Here is a 16,696-nt window from a genome sequence, read left to right on the forward strand (position 1 = left end):
GAGTCGTATCAACGAGAAAAGTTGCCGAGGAGGGATAGAAAAATTAAGAAAGTTCTTTGGTCGCCCTCTGGATGGCAATGCTGAGCCCTTGCGAACCAGCCACTGGCTCGAAACTACCCCTCTTTCATATTCGGCTCGCGCGACGACCAATACCAAGCGAAATCTGCCTCCACATGCGGGTATTCTTCCATCAAGGGATCTTATCCGCTTCAAAGCGCACCAGACGAGCCGAAAAGTTGCTCCGGTTTCAGATCATAATATTTGCTAGGGTTAAACATCTTTCACTTCGAAATACCTTTCGCCAAATGGAATTGCCCGTTCTTACGTGAAACCGATGTATGGTCTCGATGGTAAACACTGAAACAGTCAAACGACAATGAATCACGATTTCTGTAGAATTAAATAAAAAATTGTGTAAGGGAAGAAACTTGTGTAAGAGTGGACATTGTGATACAGAACTTTAAACGCTGACCACTGGAGAGTCGTTCGGAAGTTATTGGTTAATACGAGAAATAATTTGAAGAAAGTTATTGAATAAGCACATATTGAAGATTAACAAGCGTCGCGGCTAAATATAAATATTAATCGGGATTTATTGAACGTCTCGCATTTTCAAACGCAGCGGTATAAAAAGATTATAAAATATTTGTACGCCAATATTTCGCAATTTATAGAAAAAAACATCAATTCCTCGCGCAGCTATATAATTCCGTACCGATCCGATACATCTGATCGGGCAACTTCTCTGTCGATAGTATCGAAGGCGTTCACCGATAAGAACAAATGCAAATTAGATCGAGCATCGACGCGGGCCGTAAAAAAATTGCGAAACTTTTCTCCGGTTCGATCGCTTTGTCAAAGCCGCGAACGGGAACAAGGGTGCGAGGCAGAGGGTAGAAACGGTCCGGTTTGCATTCCGTACGCGCCGCAGCCAACCGGCTGACGAGAAGTCGTTCTTTTCGATGCTGTTCGAACCACTCACGTGCGGTGCACGCGACCGTCAGACGAACGTTCGCAATTCTCGAATGTAAACTCGCCGCTACGCGAACTGATTTGTCGGTTTAGCGATGCCACTCGAGTCGGGGGAAACGGGAAGAGAAGAACAGCAATTTGCATCCGATGTTTTTGTCCCAACCGCGATCCCGCTATCCACCCCCTGGAGGGCTTGAAAGAAGAAGAAGAAGAAGAAGAGAAATCTTGCCGACCCACTTTCACCGAATCGAAGCACAATTTCCAAGAGCTGTTTCGAAGATAAGATCCTTTCGCTATCGCCCGGTGAACGTACAGTGGCTTGTAAAACTGTTCAGTCATCTATTAAATAAAATGTTCTTCCATTTTAGACAAAGTGTAATTCGTTTCGAACTCCATAATACTCCCTAACGTCATTTACTTTCCAACAGTGCGACTCGAGTTTCTATTTCGCCCGAAATCATTCTCTATTCCCATCGACTGGTTGTATTCGGGACAGTCGGGTACATAGTCACAGAATTGCCTAACGCAATTTACCGTTCGGTCCACTGTACAATCGTCAATCACCAGGACTCTCTCTCCCCCTCTCTCTGCCTCCTTTCTTCTACCCTCATGATTCCATTTCTGTCGAGATCCGCGTCCAGTCTTTTCCATGTGACAACCGGGGACCGTGTTCCCGTCGAAGAGAGGTATAGGTATCGACGTCATTGTAAACGGCGCTTTATTTAGGTCGAGTGTCAACAACGAAGCACTCAAGTACGCTTTGTGGACTCCTCGACAAATAGTACCTCTAAGTACAAAAGCGTTCAGGGATCAGTGATATAGGGACGATGATAGATTGATCGGATGCCATTGGTATTCTATCCTCGACGACCTTCCACCGTTCCTCCTCTGCTCTCCCCGTCGAATTAATTTACATGAATATACACTGTCGTCCAAAAATTTCGATACTCCGCACATACGCTTGCATACTGCAGTTGCAGTAACGCTTCCCTTTCTGTACTCAGAACAAAATTCGAACGCGAAAAATCGAACGGTACTCGAGGGATGAACAGAAAGACCGATAAAAATGTCCTAAAAACCTAATAAATTCCGATAAATAATGAATAGTTAAAAGCTCGCGATGTACCAATAACTTCCTCGATGTCCCTCGTTTCGAACACGTTAACAGAGGATGTCCGACGGCCCGTTCATACGTACGGAGAAAGCTCCACTCGGAGCCACTAATTAGAATCTGAAGGGTACGGATACACCTTTCGCGGAGCACGCGGCTGAAATCGTATTCGAGGGCCGATTCGGGATTTTCAGCTCGCGTGGCACGGTCCAGCCGTTTCGGTTTTCATCTGCGGTTAACCCACGTTAAAGCGTTTCGCGTATATCCGTCGATATCGATCGATCCGTAGACGGCACTGGCTGGTTTTTGCCGCGGCCACGATGAAGCGATCATAGAGAGAAAACTGGGCAAAAATGATAGGAGAGCGGGAGGGGATCTGTAACCGAAATGGGACGCGAATCAAGCGGTACGAACCAGAGTGAGAATCGGTGAGCGAGAAGTAGACCGAGGGAACGGTAACGCGAAGAAAATCTTTATCTGCCAATTCACTTTTTTCTTTCTCCACCTTTTCTTCGTTTTAATCCCTTTTCCGGTCTGACCGTATCCTCGATAATGAAGGATAACTGAGAAATTCCAGGCTGGTGGCTGGAATAATTGCGCACGGTCGAAAGGGTTTGGAAACGAGGTCTGTAGGTGGTTCTGGGGATTGAACGGAACAGAACCGAGACGTTGAAATTTTATGTTTGTTTAAGTGGTAATGTATACGCATTTCAAACGTTCCTCTCTATTTTCCACACCTACTTTTCTCGTTATCCGTGCATTCTCTTTTCAAGCTTTCATCCCTATATGCGTCCACATTCGAAGTGCGTTAGGCGTTACATCACACTCGTTCGAATAACTTGAGATCCTCAGAACTGATCGACTTCCACCCATTTTCCAGCTATTTTCTATGGAAAATGCAAGACTCGAAATACTCGCAGCTTTCAGTGATACTTACTTCCATGTAGCAAGGCGTAACACGGATTCTGTTGTGCCACTTATGTACTACTTATGCACACGAAAGCAACGGAACAAAGATAAAGAACGGAGCGTATTCAAAAGAGTGTCAACGTGACACTACACCGAGCAACTAGACGAGACAAGAAAGCAGGGCGAAAGGTTACAGCCAGGGACATAACCATCGTCTCTGGCATCATCTGCTGCACAAAGCAGTAAAGTACTACGCCCGGTTATTCCGGTCAATCCTCGTCGAGGAGGCCGTCCGGAAAATATTCGCATCGATCTACATCGAGTGACCTCTCTCGTTTCCAACCCCTGTCTTTCACCATCCGACGACATACGCTCGCACATGTACACGCATCAGCTCCAACACGAGCGCACGTATTCGTCCGCTCCAGCCAAAACGCTTTCCCCCTTCGCGTCACTGTTCAACTCACCCTTTCGACTCGCTTTCGCCAACATCCGTGCTCTCGCTGCCTAACCACCCTTTCTTCCTTCCTCGATCTTTCTCTTTCCCTCTGGTTAACGACACTCCCCGACCGCGCGCGCTCTTCGTCGCGCTTCCTCTCGGTCCACGCGATCCGCTCTTTCCGTGTCTCTTTTTCTCTTTGACGCGGCGCACGCGACAACGGGTGTTGCTCTCTGTACGAGCCGGCTCAAAGTGCTCCTTCGAACCGTGGCGCACAACGGCCAGGTCAACCGCATCGCTCTCTTCGGTTACGTGAAAAGGACACACGGAACAGATCGGCGGACCGAATCGACTATAAATACCGCCGCGTCCACGTCGCTGGCATTTTTCGACATGATAAATACAGCCCGGGAACGATTATTCACCGCCTATGGGGACCATTATCGCTCGGGTGGGAAAGTTCGATGCTCGCCCCGGTGAAATATTGTAATTCAGCTACATATTGTAAAGCGCTGGGGAAATATCCTTTCCATAAGGTCGACCTGGTTGTTGTTCGCTTTCTTCATTGCTCGAAGAAGTCCGCCCTTTTAGTTGGAGTACAATATCTACGTTAGAAAGTTTGAAGCTCGATATTCTTTGTATTTGTTATTTTTTTTATTGTGATCTCTGCAATCTTGCTTCAATTTGTTAGAAGTTGTTGTTTTATTTTTCAGAGCCAAAAACCGAAATCCTGGGCGCGCCAGACCTCTACATCAATCGGGGAAGCACGATCAACCTGACGTGCGTAGTCCTCCTAAGTCCAGAACCGCCAGCGTTCATTTTTTGGAATCATAACGACGCCGTAAGTATTTCTCGTTTTCTCCTATCGTATCTCACGTTAGAAAACCAAGGAAAAGCTAGAGTAGAAAGCTGCTTCCTAAATAAACATCTGAATTGATGACGACACTGATCATCGCTACGAAAACATCCCTTGGAACTTGCCAGCGCGCAGACCGAATCACAAGCTTCCGCTCTAATGAAGTTACTTCGGAATTTTCGACGTTATCTGAAATCCGTCGCTCGGCCCGGATTACTTTGCTCCCATACGACTTTTTCCCCTTCCATTAACTCATTCCTCAACTTCTACAGACTCGAACGCAAATACGTTCATATCGTGAATATAAATGACGACGACAGATTACTTTTTTCATAATTGTTTCTCATAATTACGAGTGTTTTAAACACATGCAAGGTGGTAATATCTATCGTATACCATAGATAACAGTGGCGATTAATCGTTTATCTTTAGCATACGCGCTCTTCGATCCAAGTTATGTCTCTTAACTTCTATGATTTCTGATCGACTAAACAAATTGAAAAAATAGGCTACGAAGGAGCGTCCGTGCGAACGAAGCACCGATATATTTTGATAATCGTGATGTTGGTAGCCGCGAAATTGCCGCGACTGATAATGGCACAAGAGGGACACCATTAAGCGCGTTAAGTCTGACCAACAGCCTTGGGACCATCGTAGCACAGCTAGGAACAGGCCCAGCGAGCCGCAAGATGAATTCCACGGCGCGTGATTAATGCACGCAGTCCAAACAACCTGGAATTGTTCATGAGACAATAGGGACCAAAGTAATGCGCGAACCGATAGGAAGATCCGACGCTAATTCTAACAAAGCTCGCTCGTATTTACCGAAACTCGTAGGAATAATCGGGTAGATATTAATGAGCTTAATAAAGTATGCGTACGAGTGCTCTCAAAACATTCTACTTGGTGAATCGGTCGGAAACGGGGTTTTATGCAGAATATCACAGGCTTTTAGGGGAGAAGTACCGCGAAGATAAGCACACGCGTTTCGTAAAAATAACGAGGAAGTTTAAGTTCGATCGGAGCGATACGTTTCCTGAAATGAACCTAATATTAGTTTTGGAAAGAAGTTAAGATAAGGAGGAGCGATGGAATAGGGTGTTCGGTATAAATGACGGCTAAGGTAGGATTTTGTAATTAAATCTAGATAAGTTAAGTAATTAAGGACTGGAGGTAAGATCGCGGAGCTTTCGAGTACCAGCATGCCCGTATTGTGAACGAGTGGTTGTGGATAATTTCCCCTGAATCTGTCTCCGATTTTATGTATCACGACTGCAAATGGCACGAGCGAATTCAGTTATGTACTTTTACAATTTCAAAGTGCTTATTGTTAGACGAAACGCCCGAGAAGCTACTACGTTACCGTCTCTTACTTCTACGAAACTATGAATACTACGGAGATAATGGAGTAGAACAATCAAAATGAACTTTCGGCAAAGAGATAGCAAACAATATAAAATCTACAGCACTGGTATTCTATACAGAAGGTGAACTTTTCGTATTCCTGTCCTGTATATTTGAGAGGGTAAAGAGTTGAGAGAGTAAACCCCTCGTTTTTGCCAAGTACATCGCATTCATTCCTTTATGGAAAATTCAATTATGCGAACCTGTACAGTTAGTACTTATCTGCTCGTTCTTGTGCAACGCTTCTCTTGCCATTTATCATCTGTATCAAATGGTGTATCGCGTGCAGATGAAAATAAAAGATACATAATAAATATTCAGCGGAAATTTGAAACTTCACCGTGAGGAGCGGAATGATAACTTCACCACAGAGACATATTTATACAAACTTCTTATATTCATTGCACGGGATCATTCGTTGAAACAAACCGAACGATCTCGCAAGTCGTTTCATTTTATGAAAGACTGTACAACCGTCGCGTCCGGTTCCAGGGAATGAGGTCAACGCACGTAGCGCGCCATTGGCCAGCTGAACCCTACTTGACCGTGCTCGTAATTCAAACGAGACCAAGGAGCCTCGAGAATTTACAATCTTCCATAAAACAAAGTGACGTAGCGTGACGGTTTGTTGTCTTTACCCCGTCAGTCACGTTGACCGAACAATAAGATACACCTCGCTGAATGCTACGAATAGAAAAACTATAAATTAGCTTCAACCCCCGCATCTACATCGAGATCCAAGAATCCGGACCTCAACATGATCTAAAACGACAAAATTACCCTGGTGTCCCCCAACTACCTCTAACCTGGCCGCGATCCCTCGGATACGGAGTCCATAAATCCCGTGAGACCAAAACAGGAGGAGAAAAAGCAAGAACACCGCCCGTCTAAGTCACGATTTCGATCGAATGCAATGCTTCACCATACGACAGAGAGAAATGGGGTGAAGTTTCACGGGAAAACGCATCGGGGAAAGTTTCGTAACTCGTCGCGCTGGGGTGCAAACCGATAAGGAAAGGGGGTGCGCGGGTAGGGGTTTCTCGAGGCGTCCCAAGGGTTGGTAACCAGACGAAATTGCAATCCTTCGATGATAAGGTCGATGGATCGATCGATCCGTGCCGCGAAATATCTTCTGGCCACAAGGAATTCACGGAGCTCGCAGGGGTCTCCCCTTGCGCTCCAATAAACTTCGCTCCCTTTGATTTCGATTGAATTTCGAGACAGCGTCTCTCTGTTCCGTCCACGTGCCGCTGGCCAGGTACACGTTTTGCACCGGTACCAAACGTGTGCCTTCGGATCGGTCCTCCCCGTGTCGGGGATCCGATTTGCCACGCGCTGACGTAATTCGTTCCTCGGATAAACTTACGTAAGGAAACAGGACGCAAAGTGAAAAACCGCTGTACATTTCCTTTATGTAGTTCTCGTAAAATAAATTAAGCAGAGGGAAAGAATGTTGTTTCCTATTTCTGTGTTGACGAGAGTACAGCTAGAAATCGCATTGTTTGCGAAACGGTTGCGCTTCAGTCCTCCTGGGAACATTTGTGTAGTTCATAAAAAAGTTGAAGAAGATTGTATTGACCAAAGGACATAGAAATCGACTTGTTTTTCCGCTTTGAATTTCATATTTGCTCACGTCCTGTTCACGGAAGCATGTTTGCCGATTCGTCTGGCTACACTTCGTTAGCATAAACAGGTTTAACTCGATCGTCAAATATTTTATTTTCCCTACCATTTTTCTTCCAATATTTAAATTGTCGATTGTTCTGTCGCCACGTATAATTCCCATGTGCCGTTGCGCGCAAATACAGCGCAAATCGTTCTACTCGAAATCGAAATCAATGTTCCGATACTACAAATAACGATTCGAGTAAACATGTTTACGATCTGTGAATTGGTAGCAACTGTTATTACCGCGGAATGTACATACCAATTGATTCGATTCGATCGTTCCAATCGGTTTACCTGAATGAAATCCTATTAAGGAATTGTTATAAGAGATACGGTATCGCGTCTTATTTATGTGGCGATCGTGGAAGATTGCCAAAAGAGCAAGGCACAGGCGTTGCCAAATCGGTCTCCACGATATTGCTACGACAAAAATAAAAGCGCAGTCACTGGACATGTGCCTCTCATTCGTTCACGACGAAAGATACGGGAAAATAACTCCAGTCAACGCGATTTAATCCTTGCACGCGTACCTTTTCCTCGATATTTCCCATCATTTCGTAGAAATTCATTTTCCCTCGACTCTCGACGACAGCTCGCGAACACAAGTGCTTGCAGTGATTTTTTTACAAAACAGCAGTTGTACTCGACGAGAATCCTCTTTAACGATGTGCAACTTCGTTGTTCTACCGAGCAATGCAAGGACTGAAATGGTAAAACGTGTTCCAGACACGTAATTACAAGCCAGACGATTTCAACGAATGCCAAACGACTGCGACGATTGCATGTACCGAATGGTCGACGGAGTAATACAAACTTTCCCCTGGTCGTAATCGATTTTGGTTAATCGCTTAAGTTTCGTTGCCCCGCTGCGACGAACTTCGCGGAACTTAATCCGACGCAGTGAAAGTACGCCACCCTTCGATTCCGGCTACCGGCAACTTTTATCAACGGGTTTTAGAGTATCCGGCACTTTTCAAAGCCCCCTGTAATGTAAGCTTTATCTGCGTTTAACAACATACCGCGAAGGATTTGCGTGGCGAAGCTGGAAACTTATTTTTAATTTTACTCTTCACTGGAAGACTGTACACGCGCTTCTTCTTCCTCTTCTTTCACTCTCTCATCGTTACATACATAATTTCCTAATGAGAGCGCATCTCCTCGAAAACAGTGTCCGGTTACTTCCGTAAGGCAGCGTAGGTACAATTCGTAGAGAGATTTCTTGACAGCGCACACAAAGAACGTCGACGAGTGTAACAACCCTTCAGGCTTGCTAAATGTTTCCTTTTTGTCTTCCACCAACACTTATTTACGAAACAGAGGGAGGAAAAAAGGAAGGCGAACGGGGGAGGGGAAAAGAAAAGAATGGAGAATATTTGTTCTACGACAACGCGCTTTCAAAGGAACCTTATTTGCACCTCACACGCACCAACACGAATGAAAATGTCCTTTCGCGCAACAGACGCGACGTTGTCGGCAACAGCCAGCTTTATTTACAACTGTTTACCTGTCGGATACAATTTCAGGCTCGGATATCTGCAAAAAGCTGCGGGAACCGGTCCTCGAGGGATGGAGAGGGGGTGGGTGAAAATGCGAGTTACCTTCACGCGTGACCAGCCGCGAAAAGCTCGCTGTTTCCCAGCATTGACCGCTCCGAATAGAGCTGGACACGTTTCATCGACTTTTTTCAGCCCCTGACGATGTTACACCAATTTTGGTCTTCCTGCTTGAAAATAAGCACCATGGTGGACCGCGTTATTACCACAGCGTAATGTTCACACACGAAATCGACGTATTCACAGGGTTTGATACGAATAAAATGACGAAAACAAGGACGATGGCGAATACAATATCGTTGTCGATACGATTCTCCTTCGGTCGACGCTTTCACCAGTTGTTGAGAATAATTAAGGTTGAATTAAGATGTTTTATAACGTCTCATAACGACTGTAGCTTCGATCGATATTTCCTTTGAAACGTAAAGAAAGGAACCCCGATCTCACAGACGCGACACGTGTCTGCTTCGATAAACATTGCTTTCATAACGTCGCGCGGCGTTATTGGCATTATGCGAGCGGTGTGTCCGATACTTCATTAAAGCGCGATCGACCATTTAAGCGCAGGAAAATTTAGAACAACCGGCTGCTGTTGCATCATAATTTCGAATTAAATTTTCCTCGACGTTCTACGAAAATTATTAATTCAGATATTACAGGGGTTTCCTTTCTGTTTTTCAATTCGGCAATTTCCAGCTGAAAGAGAGAACGTTATCGGAACAGCGGCGCAATAACGCTAACAAGAATTTTATGTGTCGATAACCATATTACTGGCAATCACGGTTTTCGGAAACACTATATTTTTTTTTTTTTTATTCGACCTTTATCCTCGAACGAATCGACCAGGGCTGGCTAGAAATCGCGAAATAAAAGGCAATCTCGCGGTTGCAACAGCGAACAGCTATATCTGCTTGGTCCCAACAAATGGGGAAACAATTGGACAAAGGAACGAATTGGAAAATATGTTTTGTTGAAAATGGAATTTGTACGAGGGAAGATAAGGAAACCATCCCTATTTTTACAACTGAGAGTACACTCGATTTACATACGTAATAAAATTTGCTAATAAATGCCAATTAACGATGGCAACGTCCACTGCAAATCGAAAACTCGAAAATTGCACTAGAAAAATTTGGAGAAAAATGACCTGACGATATAATACAAAGTATAAAGTAATGTACGTGTGATATGTCACTTTCAAAGTATAACTCGCTCATCCATCGTTACTCGAGGAAGTAACTTTAATTCTGCACGTAGTATCTGTCACGATAAATTGAACACGTAGTAGTAGCACGGTTCCTGAGACTCTACAGCGATTTCACGTAATAAAGAGAACCGTTCGAATGATCACCAAGGATTCAATCAAAGCCGAAAGGCCATCGATTTTAATGAAGTAGATAAATTAAGATCAGACAAGGACAGTGAAGTAGAAAAAGGCACTTGTGAGAAGCGAAGGGAGTCGACGTAAGTCGAAGGAGAGATGTAGCTATGCAGGGTCCATTAAAACTCACTGTTTCAACCCTACTATAAACTTCAATATCATTTCACACCGAGACACTCTTGTTTTTCTTGTAACATCACACGTTGAGTATTCGATTAACATTTACTGAACATCATATATGGTATTTGCGTTTTTTTGTCACCCACCCTGTAGAAAGAAGCAAGGAGAGAGACGCGGGACAAGGGAGTCGTTATCGTGCGACAAGAGAAAGACTGATAAGACAAAAATGGTAACGCGCGGGCTGGAAACCATTCCGATGGACCATTGAGTCCAAGATGTTCCATCGAGTCGTTCAAGGATTCTCGTGGGACGCCGATTTCTCCTATGAACGCGTAATGAACCTGACGAGGACCTCCGCTACGGCTTCCTTCCATTTCCATTTTCTCTTCTCTCTGGGTCATACGAACTCGACACGCGCTTAAAACTTCCCCGAATTACGAACTCCGCGATGCACCGAAATTATCTAGTTCGTTGAGCCGCGTCGTGTTCCCTGCTCGCTGACATCAAATAAAGATCGCGGAAATCTGGGGACTCGCGATCGTGAGACAATAAAATTCTGATTCCACCGTACCGCGATCGTTCCGTGGCCGAATTCCCGTCAGCTTCCGAATGCCGCCTTTATTTCGACCCTGAGAAACGATTTCGAGCGTCCTTTCGAAGTCACCACTGTTCTATTTTTCACGCAACTGAATTCGAAATGATATTTTCTCGCGACCAAGAGGGAAAAAGGTTAAGGATCATTTCACGAGGAGAAGCGAGGAAGATTCCTCGCGTTGTTGAGAGACTGGACGTTATTCGAGTGCCCGAGCGAGTTTGCCTTTTTTTTTGGTATTTTTTTCACACTTCTCGCTTCGCGACGATATTCCTCGAATGAGAAGAGTTTCAGGTATGTGAAAAGAATAGCGACAGTTCTGCAGATTCCAAAATCTTCTTTTGTTTCACGAATTTTTCTTCCCTCGTAGTCGCTGGTTTTTTTGAACGAAAAATCATTCAACGAAACGTGAACAGCGCAACACGTTAAATGCCAGGATCAAAAAGTAATCGGGCGGTATGTATGAAAATGGTCGGTGGATTGTAACGTGGAAGTTTGACGTGACACAACTCAGACGAGAATCGTGAAATTTCAATTTTTCGTCGGTGGAAAAGTTTGCTGGCGTGTGCGTCGGAATCGCGTCGAATACGAACGTGGAGACGTGAAACGTGTGCGTGGCCGTTATTAGCCCGTCGTACACGAAGCCCAGATTAACCGTGTACTTTCCAGTGAAAGTTTCGCATATTATTCTGGGTTATATCGCGAACCAGATAACAGAAAACGGAAGGAATAGAGTCCGGCTTATCGAGCTGGCAGATTACAACTTTCTCGTCCGATTCATCGTACGTTGTATCACTTGCGTGAGCAATGACGGGCGTAAAGCGAAATAATTAAATCGCCTAGCATTTTTAACATCTATCCTTTCTTAATTACAAATTTGATTCTACTTTCGTTTATCCCTCTAGTAAACATTTATTACAAATATTCAGATTTCTCTAATAGAGTAATTAGATATAAAATTGATATGTACTACAATTTATATACAAATTAACAAATTAATTTACCAAGACATTCTGAATTGCCGGAATCTTGTGTGGGTCATCGCTGCTACTTCCGGATTCACTGTCCATTACTCGAATTTTTCTATTTCTCACACCCGATACTACTGTTTACACTTTCTCTACCGCTAATTTCATCATGGATACATAAGTTTCTGGTTCAATTTAAAATCAAACGCGCCTTTAAACTTTAAAACGAATGGTGCAACACTTCGCGATACGTGTGCTCGTTACGATCGTCGAAACTGTACTAACGCTAGACACATCGTATTCAGGACTACAGTCGTAGAGGATTTTACGTCACAATGTCACTTTCCAACCGAAAATATAAATAGTCTAATTCTCGCAACCTATTCTCGGAACCTATTCTCGCATAAATACTTCGCGTCTATCAATTGGAGATAACGAAATTCAGTATAAATAAAGGCTGTCGCCTCTCTTAATATTGCAGATGCTTACCATACAGACCGTTTGTTGAAATAAAATATTCATACCAATGTATATGTAGTGTAATACGTATTGATATATCGCTTTCAAGCTTTTTCCACGCTGGTTATGATAGCTTTTTTTTTCATCTGTTTGCTTTTCCATTACTCGTTTCAGCTCGATAAAATGAAACCCGAAACGTTTAATGTCCACCGATTCGAATAAAATATATTTTTCTCGCCCAGATCATACGCGTACACATAACGAATTGGCTAATAGAAATATCCGCGGAAGTGCTGGAAAAAAAAGGGTTGTAACATTTGTTACAGCCACTTATAACGTTTACGCTGTAAACCCATTTTCGTTCCACTCGAAGGCCCCAACAATCTTCTACGTCCATTTGGACGCAGCCGTCACGCAAGCATTAACATGAAAAACTCTGGTGCATGCACTCGAGACGCTTTTACCCGTTTATTTACGAGAATTTCCACGATGAGAGCGGCGGGCCGCGGGGGAGAAAAAGACGTCCGCGAAGGCGAGCTAGAAGAAAATTTCGCGAAAGGGTATCCTCCCCTAAGAGATGGCCTTAAGACGGGCACGTAAGAGCCGGAGCACCGAAGGCTCGAGCTGCGTATCATTTATTTAGAAATCCGTCTCGGGCTCTGATGACACCGAGCCTCCGCTTCAAGATCCCCTCGCCGCGCCGCGGCGAACGTCGACCCCCGTCAGCCCTGTTAAAGAGACACTCGCGAAGAACGTCGAGTGGAACAGGCACAGGATAAACACTAGGTTCGCAGGGCTGCGACGATTGTGCTCGCCGTGGCACGGTTCGGATGTACACATAGTTCGCTGTTACCCTCTCTGGATCTATGTGCACAGACGCTTCAGAAAAGAGGGCGTCGAAATGTAACAATAAGCGGAACCGTGACACGGCCAGGTGGAATTTATAAAACGGTGGGGAAAAGCGCGACGGGTGGGTGCCACTTTCGTAATGAAAAAAATGCGGTGTAGAAAGAGGTTAATTAGAGATCCGTAGCATTTGAATACTATTCTCCGTAGCTTTCAACGAATAAAGCATTTTCAAAGAAAAAGGGGAATCACGTTCTCAGCCCTATCCAAATATTTGACACGTAAGAGCATCGACATCTTTCCGTCCGTACTTGGCAACTTAGACTCGATTAGCTTTACTTCCGGAAATAAATCACCCTTACAAGGAGTGGAGGAATGCCTTCCCTCCCACCGACGATCACTCAATGGCGACGGGTGTCACAATGTAGCTGCGAAAGCGCTTATCTCCCGCGTCCCTCGACCAACAATTCCAGATTCCAGTCGACGAATAAAGGGGGGCGAAAGTTGCCACGAAGATTATCCCCGATCGTCCTCCCTCGTTTCGCCTTACCGTATAAAGGATACGACATTGGTCTTCGTGTTACTCGACTGAAAGCACCCTCTTCCGATCTTTGTTGCAGATAATCACCTACGACCCGACCAGGGGCGGCGTATCCGTGGTCACGGAGAAAGGTAACACAACCAAGAGCTTCCTGCTGGTGCAGGAGGCGAAACCATCGGACTCTGGCCGGTATACTTGTAATCCCAGCAATGCTCAATCAAAATCGATCACCGTTCACGTACTCAATGGTGAGTAATTTCGATTTAATCGTTAACTACTTTAAACGGATGCCAAAATATATAGTGAACTATATGAGCATGGTAAAAAATTTTAATTTAGGACTTTCAAGAAGGACTAGTATTACATATTTGGTCGGAGGTTAATTAAACTTTTTGCCGGTTCGTTATCAAATTGGAACGGAACGGATGGCCGCGAGCAGTTTTTTTTATCGGATAATTACCGAGTGGGCTCAGAAAGCGGGCGGAAATTAATAATCGCCAGCGTCTTCTGGTAATCGTTGAACTTTTTATCCGCGCAACCCGCTATTAATTTAAGATTGAAATATATTAAACAAAGACAGGGAAGGTTTAATGAAGGGAGTGGAGTGAGGCTGTTGAGGAAACGGAAGCTCTGGCTTCGACACACGCGTTTAATTAATGAATCCTCTTCATTGCGTTGATTAACAGAGCTCCTGTGTAAAGCACCAATAGGGTCGAGCCTGACGTTTGCGCACTTCGACGTATTCGTACGTAACGTGCAATTGAAGCAACCAAATACAAGCGCGTGCACTTGCATATTTTAGCATAAGCATACCCAACGGACTGTTCCAATACTCGACGCGTGTTACGTTTAAAACTGGATAGAATCCGTAGCGAAGCGGACAAGACGATATTAGACTCGCTAGTGCAATTGGCGCCTTTAGAAAATTTAAGTGATGTCCTCTGTTTCAGGAGAGTATCCCGCGGCAATGCAGCACGGTGGTCAAGCCAAGCAACCGAGGCTCTACTCTCTTCTCCTCTGTCTGTGTCTGCTGCTTTACTAACCGTTTCCTTCTGAAACGGTGCTCCTTGCCCTCGTTCGCGTGGACGGACTGTGAACTATGCACTTCCGCTGTGAGATCGTTGCGCTCTCAAAGAAAGTACGCGCGTTACGTGCAACCGGAAGTCGGGACGGTGGTGCAGTGACACACTGAACAAACCACGACACGTCGTTACGTCGATGGTAATCGCGTGGACGGATAAACAAGTGTACGGGTACGGTAACGTTGAAGCGAACTGGAGCGGGAATCACGCGAGAAATTAAGGGAACAATCGCGTGAATGCGCGTGGATGGAACGCCTGGAAGCGTCGTAACACGACGACGAGTGACCACGCGATAACGTTTCGATGACGCCTGATACAATGATTGCGCGTAGCAAGAGTGTAATAACGAAACGAGAACAAGGAACACCGCGAGGGTACATTGGCGAGCGAGTAGTTAAGTCGATCAGCTGGCACCAGAATGAACGCGAGTTTAATTCCGAGCGCTTTCATTTTCGCAACCTTCCAATCGACGTCGAATAATAGATCGTATCCACCGGAGAGCAATGTTTTCGAACAGTAACACCTCTTATATTTCAAACGCAACAGCACCCTGTCTGGACTCACCGCAAAGTTCCATAAATAAAAAAGAAGAAACTCGAAACCGTAAAGTTCGAACGTGTCTATTCATCCGACAGGACGCTTCGATCGTAGCCTATCATAATGTCGGACAAGCACGCACGATACTCTGGAGTAAGTCACGAGTAACAACGCGGGAGTGACACGGTCGTGGCACAGGGGATCGCGGAACAATTAAACTCGAAGCAGCCGCGGGGGCGACCCGGAAATTGAGACGGTGAAAGTCGGAGAACGAGCGGTGCACGGTACCGTGATTCGACAGGCGGATAGAGGACGGAACATGCATCGTGACAAAGGCGACGATCAGAGCACAAAGGATCGCCTTTCCTCCGCAAATTATTCAACCACGCTGACGGGATATATGCGGACGTGCACGAGGAAGATACAGCACGAACGAGCACGGAAGGAGATTTGCGGGGGATGGAAAGTGAAAACTGGGATGCGAATCGATAGACGAAGTTGTTCTCCATGGCAGGTCGCGTCATACGTCATCATCGAACGTCAAGAAGAATGATTGTCGCCGCGAGAATCGTAATTTCAATCGTATCGCATCGACATGCACCGCTGGCAGCCAACAGGCTTCCCAGTTGCTCGCTGTTAAAGACCAATAACCGAGAACGACGAGCGTTTGACCTGTACCACGCGCGGAATCGCTCACTTCCGGAACCCGTCTGGAATTAAGGGAATTAAGTCAACGGAAAGTTTCTCGATAGGAATTGTAGCCATGTAGGGATCGATTTCTCGAAAATTCGCACTCGTTTGTTTCTGACCGACGCATCTGTGCTGCTTTTCATTCCTTGCAATTCTTTTTGTTTGAAGTGATTCTTTTCTGTACAACTCGGTCTAATTAATTTGTCGCTATCGTGATTCGATCGTAATAGATTCATTTACTTCGACGACCGATACGTTGCATGGATAAAGTGACGCCGTATGGCGAGCCAACAACTCATGTGGATCGATTGATTACGAACGATGCATATAAAACGAAATTAAACGTCTACCAATATCTATTCAGAAAATGAAAAATCTCGTGGCCATTTTACAATATGAATATCGCTTGATTATGATGTAAAATAGTGGCCACCACGCTCCCAATGTAAAACGAAACCGGTTAACGATGGTAATAATTTACATTTTTACATAGATCCACAGAGATAATGTTTCAAAAGTATACGACGTTTAACAATCCTGAAATGCTATTTTTTTCGTTAACTGCATA

The 16,696-nt window shown here is 44.9% G+C and overlaps 1 protein-coding gene and 1 long non-coding RNA gene across 5 annotated transcripts in view; one reads left to right on the plus strand and one right to left on the minus strand.

Moving 5' to 3' along the window:
- LOC143422285 (neurotrimin) overlaps positions 1-15,166 on the plus strand; it is a 264,124-nt gene extending 248,958 nt beyond the window's left edge. For 2 of the 4 annotated variants that reach the window (XM_076892835.1, XM_076892837.1), the window contains exons 5-7: positions 4,145-4,272; positions 13,899-14,067; positions 14,770-15,166. In XM_076892835.1, the coding sequence (XP_076748950.1) occupies positions 4,145-4,272; positions 13,899-14,067; positions 14,770-14,861 (389 nt within the window). In that variant the 3' untranslated portion in view covers positions 14,862-15,166. The remainder of the gene's footprint in view (positions 1-4,144; positions 4,273-13,898; positions 14,068-14,769) is intronic. The other 2 variants (XM_076892836.1, XM_076892838.1) reach the window with 1 other exon arrangement.
- The window catches only part of LOC143422297 (uncharacterized), a 346,242-nt gene that overhangs the window by 113,248 nt on the left and 216,298 nt on the right, over positions 1-16,696 (minus strand). The window lies entirely within an intron of this gene.

This window comes from Xylocopa sonorina, chromosome 3 (genome assembly GCF_050948175.1).
Source record: "Xylocopa sonorina isolate GNS202 chromosome 3, iyXylSono1_principal, whole genome shotgun sequence".
Lineage (NCBI taxonomy): Eukaryota > Metazoa > Arthropoda > Insecta > Hymenoptera > Apidae > Xylocopa > Xylocopa sonorina.